The 12,256-nt window shown below is 40.5% G+C and overlaps 1 protein-coding gene across 1 annotated transcript in view; it reads left to right on the plus strand.

The window, feature by feature from the left end:
• The window catches only part of LOC5506332 (RNA helicase aquarius), a 46,343-nt gene extending 36,243 nt beyond the window's left edge, over positions 1-10,100 (plus strand). The window contains exons 39-52 of the mRNA XM_048728864.1: positions 694-759; positions 838-885; positions 1,375-1,416; positions 1,733-1,763; positions 1,841-1,947; positions 2,203-2,274; positions 2,588-2,647; positions 3,078-3,205; positions 3,985-4,156; positions 4,636-4,806; positions 5,295-5,492; positions 5,747-5,809; positions 8,929-9,042; positions 9,518-10,100. Coding sequence (XP_048584821.1) covers positions 694-759; positions 838-885; positions 1,375-1,416; positions 1,733-1,763; positions 1,841-1,947; positions 2,203-2,274; positions 2,588-2,647; positions 3,078-3,205; positions 3,985-4,156; positions 4,636-4,806; positions 5,295-5,492; positions 5,747-5,809; positions 8,929-9,042; positions 9,518-9,685 — 1,440 coding nt within the window. The 3' untranslated portion in view covers positions 9,686-10,100. The remainder of the gene's footprint in view (positions 1-693; positions 760-837; positions 886-1,374; positions 1,417-1,732; positions 1,764-1,840; positions 1,948-2,202; positions 2,275-2,587; positions 2,648-3,077; positions 3,206-3,984; positions 4,157-4,635; positions 4,807-5,294; positions 5,493-5,746; positions 5,810-8,928; positions 9,043-9,517) is intronic.
• Positions 10,101-12,256: the final 2,156 nt, after the last annotated feature.

Consider the following 12,256-nt stretch of genomic DNA (forward strand, 5'->3'; position numbering starts at 1 on the left):
ACAACACACTAGCAACACACTAACAACACACTAACAACACACTAACAACACACTAACAACACACTAGCAACACACTAACAACACACTAACAACACACTAGCAACACACTAACAACACACTAACAGCACACTAACAACACACTAGCAACACACTAACAGCACACTAGCAACACACTAACAACACACTAACAGCACACTAGCAACACACTAGCAACACACTAACAACACACTAGCAACACACTAACAACACACTAGCAACACACTAACAACACACTAACAGCACACTAGCAATACACTAACAACACACTAGCAACACACTAACAACACACTATCAACAAACTAGCGACACACTAGCAACACACTAGCAACATACTAACAACACACTAACAGAACACTAGCAACACACTAACAACACACAAGCAACACACTAGCAATGACATATATGATCTTTCAGGGCTAGAAATTAAAGAACAAGTCGAAAATCTTTTTATGAATCGCTAGACAAAAAAGTCAGGAAAAGCGTTTTGTAACAGCCTACTGGTAAACCTTGATGGTTTATAGCCTTGGCTGGATCAAGGAGAACGTTGTACGCTAAAAAAGACAACTCATACCTTCCTAATTTCCAACCCCGCTTTAAATATCAATATGATTCCCGTGGTATAAACACATGATATCATGTGTTTCCTTTTTGTAGAGGGGAGATGTTTCTGCAATCTCAGAGCTCTTCCCATTCCACAAATTCTTCGAGAACGCACCGCAGGTTTGCTAACTTTTTCATCCTTATGTCTGGTCTTAGTTCGCTCAGTGCCCAATAGATAGCTTGTTGTTTGTTTTGTAGCCCATCTTCAACGGTCGCTTGTGGGATGAGGACATGGAGATAACCGAGGTTTGCGCCCCTGTTGCTACTACATTAGGGAAGTTACGACGATGGCGACGGCAAGGAGAGCATGACCGAAATAAAATAACCCTTTTTGATAAGCACTCAACTATTCTAAATAAGTTTCGATAATATTTTGATTTTATAGTTCCAATTAAGCACTAATAAGCCGTAAACCTTCTTCCTCCCTTGTGAACATAATGATTGCCTGGTTTATAGCGCAAAGGTAGTTGTTTGGATGATAACATACTGTAAAACAGCTGAAATGTAAATGACAAAGTGCACTCCAAGTCTGACTTTTATTATTTTTTCCCTGTCGTTGCCGATTTGCAGGGATCACATTACACCAGGGTTTATTAGATTATTGCTACTCTTTCTTTACCTTGTAAAAATTGATGTGTTTAATCTTTTTCTGTTATTATTTTACTGACTTCCCGCATGATATTCACTGCACTCATGACTCCACAATCAATTGATCTGATTGTGTTTTTTTTCCAGGGCTGTTATCGTCACATCAAAAAGATCTTCCAACAGTTAGAGGTACTTTTGAATGGATATTTTGCCTTTAAGATACAGGATGTTTTCTATTATTATTATTCGTCTCTATTCGTCTATACCTCTTAAAAAATAATTTTTATTGTTGACCATACTCACCCATTCCCGGTGTATCCTGTGTGATAAGTGTAAAGGGCTTAGGATCACTTGGTAGATCACTTGTACCTGCATGAAGAGTAACCAAAGTAGTGCTCCATACACATATTTCCATTTGGCCTTCCCGCACGGCTACTTTTCCATAAACCCTCGCGCTTGCCATTTCGGCCATTCTTAGAAGACTAACTGGCATTTGCCTTTCCAGGAATTCCGAGCATTCGAGCTACTGCGAAGTGGTAAGAGAAGCAACTGAACACCATTGATTTTTTGTTTTTTTTCGTGCTTCTTCGAACTGCAAATAATTTCTCGTCAGGACGAGACAGAACCAATTACCTTCTCGTGAAGGAAGCGAAGATCATCGCCATGACTTGTACCCACGCCGCCCTCAAACGACATGACCTTGTCGAGTTGGGCTTTAAGGTAATAACAGGTGGATACCAGTTCTTAAGCTAAGGCCTTGAACAAACGGCCTTCTTTTAATGTACCGTTCCAAATACAAACAGCCCAATTCTATTGTTTTATGTTCATTTGCAAGCATTTACATTTGGAATTGGTCATGAAAACATCAAAGGCGTTTTGTCAAAGCTTAATGGTTGTCGTATGGGCCGTTTCATCCCTCGGCCGCAAAAAAGCAGCTTGTTCTTATTGAAGAATGTGTTTGATTACGGTCTGTAGTATGACAACGTATTGATGGAGGAGTCTGCCCAAATCCTCGAGATTGAGACGTTTATCCCGCTCCTACTTCAGGTAATCTATTTGTTTTTATTTATTGTTAGCTTTGCTGCAAGATTTGCGAAACTGCAATGGGCACTCAAAAACTACGGTCTTTCATTATAGCTAACAATGACAACGACACCACTAGAACTACCACCACCACCAACAACACTATCAAAAAATGTAATGGCAGAGATTGGAATCATTTGTTCGATCAAAAACCAATGCTTCCCTTTGGGCTGACTGTTTTAATTTTTAACTTTGGCCGCTATGCAACTGAACTTCATTAACATGTTATAAAGGTTTGCATTATTTAAAAGAAATAATGCATTTCGTGTTTTCCCAGAATCCCGAAGATGGCTATAACAGGTTGAAGAGAGTGTGTCTTATCGGTGATCACAATCAGGTAACAAATGGGTATATAAAATATGAAATGCAAAATATTTATACCTGTACTTTTGCCTTATTATTTCTAACAAGGAAACCCAACAAAAGGTAAAGCTTCTTACTAACCAGTATACCTTCAGACGTGCAGGTTGATTCAAAATTAAAGGGTTGGTTTCATGGCTATCACCCTATTTGGATTGGGTGCCATATCCGCCAAAAACGTGTTCACCAAGGGTGGTCCATGTGAAGCAAGTTGGTGCTTACAAGGGACGTGCATAACCGTTTTAAATAGGCGTTTTTATTACTGACGCTTTACGCCTCAGCAAAGCAATGCATCAATCACGTTCTGCAATCAAGAGAGAACTACCATATATTTATCAGAAATCAACGAACATGGAGAATTATCTGAATATTTCATTTAACACTGTTTTTTTTACCTCGTTTACCAGCTTCCACCAGTCATCAAGAACATGGCTTTCCAGAAATTCTCAAACATGGAGCAGTCCCTGTTCACACGCTTTGTACGCCTGGGTGTGCCCACGGTACAGCTGGACGCACAGGGCCGTGCACGGCCAAGGTCGGTGGAAACCATGTTTGATCACCACGTTCTTTTATAGCGATTCTCAATACATCGCGACCCTTCGCCTTGACATTCTAAGTGCTTTTGGTTAGTTTCGAGGCTTCCTTTGTGAGATGACTGGCAAAACGTGAACCTTTAATATTTTGCAACATATTTTTTACTCTTTTATGAGAACTGAACTTTTGCGTTTTTTTACTGTGTTGTCAAATGTGGCTCTCGGGCCCTAAATAACGTCGACTAAAACTTTCAATACACGAAACAAATGAAGTAATCAAGTCTGCCTTGATCGTTATGGGAACGCGGATGATTGACGTCCTCGAACTACACAAAATCACCGTTAGAATGTCAAGGCGAAGGGTCGCGATGTATTGAGAATCGCTATAAATTCAGTGCTCTTTTCATGTCCTTACATATAGACCATATCCCCAATCCCAAATTTTGTCCTTAAACTATGTTAAGTAAAGATGGTAAAATTTCAGAATGATTTGGATGGATTTAATTTGTTCAAAAATTTGGTATAACTGTTCTTTAGCTTAGGAAAGGATGACAATCTCGTCACTTTAAGCTCCTAGTCACACATGCCACCCTATTCCTTCCACAACTTATATACTTTAAAGCAAATACTGTCAAGCCAATCAAGTATCTGACTTTAATCGTGGATGGCCATTTTGATTTTTTTAGAAATAAACCATTATTTTTTTTTCAAAGTATTGAAAGAAAACCATTGAAAGAAAACAACTGGCACTACAAAACTCTCGAAAACTTGCCTTTTTCAGCTTGTGTAACCTATACAACTGGCGCTACAAAACTCTTGGAAACTTGCCGCACGTCTTGACGTGGCCAGAATATGGAGTAGAGAACCCAGGCTTCCACTTCGACTTCCAGTTGATTGATGTACAGGACTTCAATGGCGTGGGAGAGTCTGAACCTAACCCGTACTTCTACCAGGTGAGGCTACTAGGAATCCTTCTGATCGAAAGACTGAGGAGATGTGATCGTTCTGCTGACCTTGGTAACGATCGACCATGGTCACCTTTAGTGAATGAGAAATTGTGCCGGCATCGTACAACATCGCTTGTGCATCCTTGTTTGTTTGAACAAAAGACAAAGGAAATGATGTTGTAGGAGCGAAACATTGCTTGCCCAAGCTACACGTTTTTCATGAGGATTCATTCAATAATTGATTTTTTTTGCACTTATTGCAGTGCTGAATTCAAATTTGGTACAACAACATGTTAGAAGCTTAATCAAGTTACATACAAAAAGATATCTCTTCAAAAGTATTTTATGTTGTATTATCGAATGACATGCAGGCTGGCTGTCTGGCTAGAGTTTCCACTCCTCAGGCAGTGGGTTTAGCGTTATTTATTGCATATTTTCCATCTCTTCTCCATCATCTTTAATGCTTGATTACTTCCTCATTCCAGAACCTCGGCGAGGCAGAGTACGCGGTGGCCCTCTTTATGTACATGCGGTTGATTGGTATTCCTGCTGAGCGCATCGCCATCCTTACAACTTACAATGGCCAAAAGCACTTGATTCGCGACGTAATCAACCAGAGATGCGGCAACAACCCTCTTATAGGACGTCCTAGTAAGGTACGAGAAATTTTAGCTTCGTCATCATAATAATAATCAGCATCATGATCAACGGTTTCATCATCATCATCAACAGCAAAACAACTGAGATGCGGCAACAATCCTCTTATATGATGTCCTAGTAAGGTGCTAGCCTTAGAAATATTAGCATCACAATAATATTTGTCATCATCATTAGCATCAACGTCAACGTGAATTTCATCAGCATAAATGAATATCATTTCATCATTAGCATCATCATCATCATCATCATAATCACCATCATCATAATCACCACCATCATCATCATCATCATCATCATCACCACCACCACCACCAACACCAACACCAGCATCATCAACACCATCATTATCATCATAGGCAACACCAGCATTATCATCATCAGAAGCAGCATCATTACCATCATTATCACCAACCACAACATCAATTCCATTAGCATGAGTGATTGTCACCATCTGATGCTAACTTGTGTTTCTTTTTCACTAAAGGTGACCACGGTCGATCGTTACCAAGGTCAGCAGAACGATTTCATCATTCTCTCACTGGTGCGCACGCGTACTGTAGGCCACTTGCGAGACGTCCGCCGATTGGTTGTTGCTATGTCACGTGCTCGGCTGGGATTGTATATATTAGCGCGTGTAAGCCTCTTCAGTAACTGCATGGAGCTAAGCCCAGCATTCAGCCAGGTAAGGCCCTCGGCATTTGGCACGTGATGTATATTGGGTCTAACGGAGAAGGCTTAGGCAGACCAGGAAAATAGACAATGATTTATGTGATTCGCATCAGACAAAAAAGCTTGCCTTAAAAATCTGAGTCTGTTGTTCCATTGAATTAATTTAAGACTTAAATTAATTCAAAACTTAAAATTTAAGATACATTATGCATTTTCGTTGGCCTGGTACTTGCTCATCATAACTAGCTGGTTGTTGTTTTTATTCAGTTGACGCAGAGACCACTGCAGCTTCATTTAGCACCACATGAGCGCTACCCCTCAACAAGACCGGTAAGATGGATAATACATGAGCTCAACCCCTTAACAAGACCGGTAAGATAGATAATACATGACCGCTACCCCTCAACAAGACCGGTAAGATAGATAATACATGACCGCTACCCCTTAACAAGACCGGTAAGATAGATAATACATGAGCACAACCCCTCAACAAGACCAGTAAGATAGATAATGCATGAGCGCTACCCCTTAACAAGACCGGTAAGATAGATAATACATGAGCGCTGCCCCTCAACAAGACCGGTAAGATAGATAATACATGAGCGCTACCCCTTAACAAGACCGGTAAGATAGATAATACATGAGCACAACCCCTCAACAAGACCGGTAAGATAGATTATACATGAGCGCTGCCCCTCAACAAGACCGGTAAAAAAGATAATACATGAGCGCTACCCCTCAACAAGACCGGTAAGATAGATAATACATGAGCGCTACCCCTCAACAAGACCGGTAAGATAGATAATACATGAGCGCTTCCCCTCAACAAGACCGGTAAGATAGATAATACATGAGCTCAAACCATCAACAAGACCGGTAAGATAGATAATACATGAGCGCTGCCCCTCAACAAGAACGGTAAAAAAGATAATACATGTGCGCTGCCCCTCAACAAGACAAGTAAGATAGATAATACATGAGCGCTTCCCCTCAACAAGACCGGTAAGATAGGTAATACATGAGCGCTACCCCTTAACAAGACCGGTAAGATAGATTATATGTGAGCGCTACCCCTCAACAAGACCGGTAAGATAGATAATACATGAGCACAACCCCTTAACAAGACCGGTAAGTAGATAATACATGAGCACAACCCCTTAACAAGACCGGTAAGTAGATCATACATGAGCGCTACCCCTTAACAAGACCGGTAAGATAGATAATACATGAGCGCTTCCCCTCAACAAGACCAGTAAGTAGATAATACATGACCGCTACCCCTCAACAAGACCGGTAAAAAAGATAATACATGAGTGCTGCCCCTCAACAAGACAAGTAAGATAGATAATACATGAGCGCTACCCCTCAACAAGACCGGTAAGATAGATAATACATGAGCACAACCCCTTAACAAGACCGGTAAGTAGATAATACATGAGCACAACCCCTTAACAAGACCGGTAAGATAGATAATACATGAGCACAACCCCTTAACAAGACCGGTAAGTAGATCATACATGAGCGCTACCCCTTAACAAGACCGGTAAGATAGATAATACATGAGCGCTTCCCCTCAACAAGACCAGTAAGTAGATAATACATGAGCGCTTCCCCTCAACGAGACTGGTAAGATAGATTATACATGAGCGCTACCCCTTAACAAGACCGGTAAGATAGATAATACATGAGCGCAACCCCTCAACAAGACCAGTAAGTAGATAATACATGAGCGCTACCCCTCAACAAGACCGGTAAGATAGATAATACCTGAGCGCAACCCCTCAACAAGACCGGTAAGTAGATAATACATGAGCGCAACCCCTCAACAAGACCGGTAAGATAGATAATACATAGCGCAACCCCTCAACAAGACCAGTAAGTAGATAATACATGAGCGAAACCCCTCAACAAGACCAGTAAGATAGATAATACATGACCGCTACCCCTCAACAAGACCGGTAAATAGATAATACATGAGCGCAACCCCTCAACAAGACCTGTAAGATAGATAATACATGAGCGCAACCCCTCAACAAGACCAGTAAGTAGATAATACATGAGCGAAACCCCTCAACAAGACCAGTAAGTAGATAATACATGAGCGAAACCCCTCAACAAGACCAGTAAGTAGATAATACATGAGCGAAACCCCTCAACAAGACCAGTAAGATAGATAATACATGACCGCTACCCCTCAACAAGACCGGTAAATAGATAATACATGAGCGCAACCCCTCAACAAGACCTGTAAGATAGATAATACATGAGCGCAACCCCTCAACAAGACCAGTAAGTAGATAATACATGAGCGAAACCCCTCAACAAGACCAGTAAGTAGATAATACATGAGCGAAACCCCTCAACAAGACCAGTAAGTAGATAATACATGAGCGCTTCCCCTCAACGAGACTGGTAAGATAGATTATACATGAGCGCTACCCCTTAACAAGACCGGTAAGATAGATAATGCATGAGCGCAACCCCTCAACAAGACCAGTAAGTAGATAATACATGAGCGCTACCCCTCAACAAGACCGGTAAGATAGATAATACCTGAGCGCAACCCCTCAACAAGACCAGTAAGATAATACATGAGCGCAACCCCTCAACAAGACCGGTAAGTAGATAATACATGAGCGCAACCCCTCAACAAGACCGGTAAGATAGATAATACATGAGCGCAACCCCTCAACAAGACCAGTAAGTAGATAATACATGAGCGAAACCCCTCAACAAGACCAGTAAGTAGATAATACATGAGCGCAATCCCTCAACAAGACCGGTAAGATAGATAATACATGAGCGCAACCCCTCAACAAGACCGGTAAGATAATACATTAGCGCAACCCCTCAACAAGACCGGTAAGTAGATAAAACATGAGCGTTTCCCCTCAACAAGACCGGTAAAATAGATAATACATGAGCGCTTCCCCTCAACAAGACTGGTAAGATAGATAATACCTGAGCGCTTCCCCTCAACAAGACCGGTAAGATAGATAATACATGACCGCTACCCCTCAACAAGACCGGTAAGATAGATAATACCTGAGCGCTTCCCCTCAACAAGACCGGTAAGATAGATAATACCTGAGCGCTTCCCCTCAACAAGACCGGTAAGATAGATAATACCTGAGCGCTTCCCTCAACAAGACCGGTAAGATAGATTATAGATGAGCGCAACCCCTCAACAAGACCGGTAAGATAGATCATACATGAGCGCTACCCCTTAACAAGACCGGTAAGGTAGATCATACATGACCGCTACTCCTCAACAAGACCGTTAAAAAATATAATGCATGAGCTCTAACCATCAACAAGACCGGTAAGATAGATCATACATCAGCGCTACCCCTACCACCGCTCTCGGACCGCTAGCAAATAGTTTATTTCTGTCATGGCGTGAACTCTTTTATTGCCATTAGCCTGCTCATACCCTTATTATTTGGCAGCTTGGCGTGCGTCCGTCGGAGCCGCCTCTGGTGATTCACGACATGGTTCACATGCATCGCTTTGTGTACGATTTCTATCAGGACCAGGTCCGCGAGCTGAAAGCACAGACAGAGGTGAGGGCCTGGGACTGTATTGTATTTCCAAATAGATCTCATTTTTGCGTGCGTCTGTCCTCTAATAGATGCACAGATGTCGTCACAGGGTGTCATCAACAACAGTGACGCAACTTGACTAATGTGATCTATTTGTTTCATACAACGTTACAATATACGTTTTTGGAAAGCGCATACATGCTGACGCTAACCGTGCGATCTCATTTTTGCGTGCGTCTGTCCTCTAATAGATGCACAGATGACGTCACAGGGTGTCATGAACAACAGTGACGCAACTCGACAAATGTGATCTATTTGTTTTATACAACGTTACAATATACTTTTTTTGAAAAGTGAGCACATGTTGACGCTAAGCGTGCGTCTGTCCTCTCATAACACTTGGACCCTTGACCAATCAGAGCGCGTGATTTATGAGTGTTACGATTGTTTTATAATGTATTTATACATTATGTATTTATTTAATTGCATTCCGCAGTACATGGCCGCTCAGAGCAGCTATATACCTAAGCCTCCCGAGGAGACAGAGAAACCCGAGGCCGCAGCCAAGAGTGAGGAGAAAGAATCCCCAGCGGAAGAGGCAAAGAAGGAGGAGGGTACACCTATCGTGAACGAAGTGGAAGATGTAGAAATGGAGTCCAAGTAGAGGGAGCGACATGCGTCACCTTGTTTGGAGTGTGGATTCAACATAGGCCAGAAAGATAGCTTGCAGATAGTCAACTTCGTGAGAATTTTTCTTCGTGTGTATATGGATATAAAAGGAACACATCCCGCAGCTAGAGTCAACTTAGTTCGTTCGAAGTGTTCTACATGACCGTATCGCCAAGAGACACCCCTAAACCAAGTAAGCTTATGCATGCGAATTTCATTCTACACGAATCTCTCTCTAGATAAGAAATGAGTGGTAAAAAAGTTAGTATAAGAACTTTTGTAAAAAAAAAAAAAATAAATGTCTGTTTTAAAAAATATACGTCTGTTTTTAAAACTGTCTGAAAAGGGGGAAAGGAATAATCACAACACTTGCTATTCGCGAGAGAAAGCGTAACGGACATGACTATCAATAGATAAACTCAGCCCATTCATTTGTAAAGGAATACTGGGTATTTCATACAAACGAGGAGTGGTATTCACGACACTGATAGCAATTGCGTGCACAAGGGCTGCCCTACCTTCCCCCGCCATGGCCGCCAAAAAGTGGGACATTTCTTATTGAAGGTGATGACTGCGCGCCACACCCCATCTCCCCTTTCTCAGCAACCAATCCTGGGCACGCACCTGGATGGTGATATGAGAAGTTGAATGACAGGGCTGAATAACGTATGCGCGTGCTCTGGCGAAAACAAAATCGTAGTGTTGAATTGTTAGAGTAAAGGCACGAAAGGCTGACTTCAGTCGTTGTTTAGACTTACTAAACAACATAACAACAACAACAACAACAACATATTTTATTAGCACCCTCTATTATACAGATATTACTTATTAAATAAGAAAAGGAGAAAAATAAATATAATTTTTATAATTGGGCACCAGCCGCATTAAGAAATAGCATAGCTAATCGAGCTTAAGCGGCTAGGTCAAGCGGAAAATTGCATGGGTAAACAACATGATACATCAATATAATATCAATACAAACAGAAACGAAAAACAGACGACAATAGATGCACGCACAAGAACAAAACACGCACAAGCAAGGGGAGGTCGATTATAGGGATCATTTATATATAGGAGAGAATCTTAAGTTTGTAAATTACAACAATAATAGAGTTAGCTTTTGTAACGATCTAAAAGAGAGCTGATCATTAGTGTCTTGAAACTGGAGCGAGATTCAGATTTATAATCATCCTGAATATCGTTCCAGATTTTTACACCAAGAAAGCGAATATTAAATTTGCCATAGTTTGTGCGTATCTTAGGCAGGTAATAAGTCTTCCTACTAGCAAGTCTTGTATTATATTGATGTATCCTGTTAATATTTGTGAAAAATGATTTGAAGACAGATGGCAAATGATCTGAATGGAAGTCATACATAAACAGTGCATTGTTAAGATAGATTATGTCATGAAGTTTGAGGAGACTAAGTTGGTAGAATAATGGATTTGAAGGGGTCCTAAAATCAGAAAAAGTTAATATTCTAATTGCCCTTTTCTGAAGTATAAAAAGGGGCTTAAGAGTAGTTGCATAGGTGTTGCCCCAGGTCACAACTGAGTAAGTTAGAAATGGAAATAATAATGTATAGTAAAGCATTTTTAGGACTGAAATATTTACATAATGTCTTATTTTTGAGAGAACACCAATGCAACGTTTAATCTTTTTAGCTATATGAAGTATCTGATATTTCCAGCTAAGATGGGAGTCAATATAGATGCCTAGATATTTGATGTACTTCTCTTTCTTGATGCATTTGCCATTTATCTTAATACTTAGAGTATAATTAGAGATTTTCTGTGGTGGATGAAAAATGATGAAGTTTGTTTTATCGATATTTAGAGAGAGCTTATTGGCAGCAAGCCAGCTAGAAACATGAAGAAGATTTTCGTTGATACAGGATTCCAGAGCAAGCAAACTACTGTTCGAGTAAAATAGGTTAGTGTCATCAGCAAAGATATGAAAATCAAATATACTACTGCATCTATGAAAGTCATTGATATAAATAAGAAATAAGAGGGGGCCAAGTACTGAACCCTGTGGGACTCCATGAGTGAGGACAACTTCATCAGATTCTGAATTATTAACTGACACAAATTGCCTTCTATTTGACAAGTATGATGAAAACCATTCATTTGCAATTCCACGAATTCCGTAGTGAGCAAGTTTGCTAATAAGAATTTTATGATCAACTGTGTCAAATGCTTTTGAGAAGTCGAGAAATATCCCACAGGAATACTGGCCCTCCTCTATAGCCCTTTGAATTTTGTCTACAATTAGAAGTGTTGCATGAAAAGTAGTGTGTTGCTCTCGGAATCCAAATTGCTTGTCATAGAGAATATTATATTTGTTAATAAAGGCAATAAGTCTTTTATACATTAGTTTCTCCAAGATTTTGTTAAAAATTGAAAGCAGCGAGATTGGTCTATAATTATCCATGCAGCTAGCTGAATCTTTTTTATGAATTGGAATTGTTTTTGCAATTTTAAACTGATCCGGGACACAGCCATTACTAAATGAGTGATTGTATAATATTTCCAAGGGTACTGATAAATAGGACTTCAAAAATTTT

This window comes from Nematostella vectensis, chromosome 1, assembly GCF_932526225.1.
Source record: "Nematostella vectensis chromosome 1, jaNemVect1.1, whole genome shotgun sequence".
NCBI lineage: Eukaryota > Metazoa > Cnidaria > Anthozoa > Actiniaria > Edwardsiidae > Nematostella > Nematostella vectensis.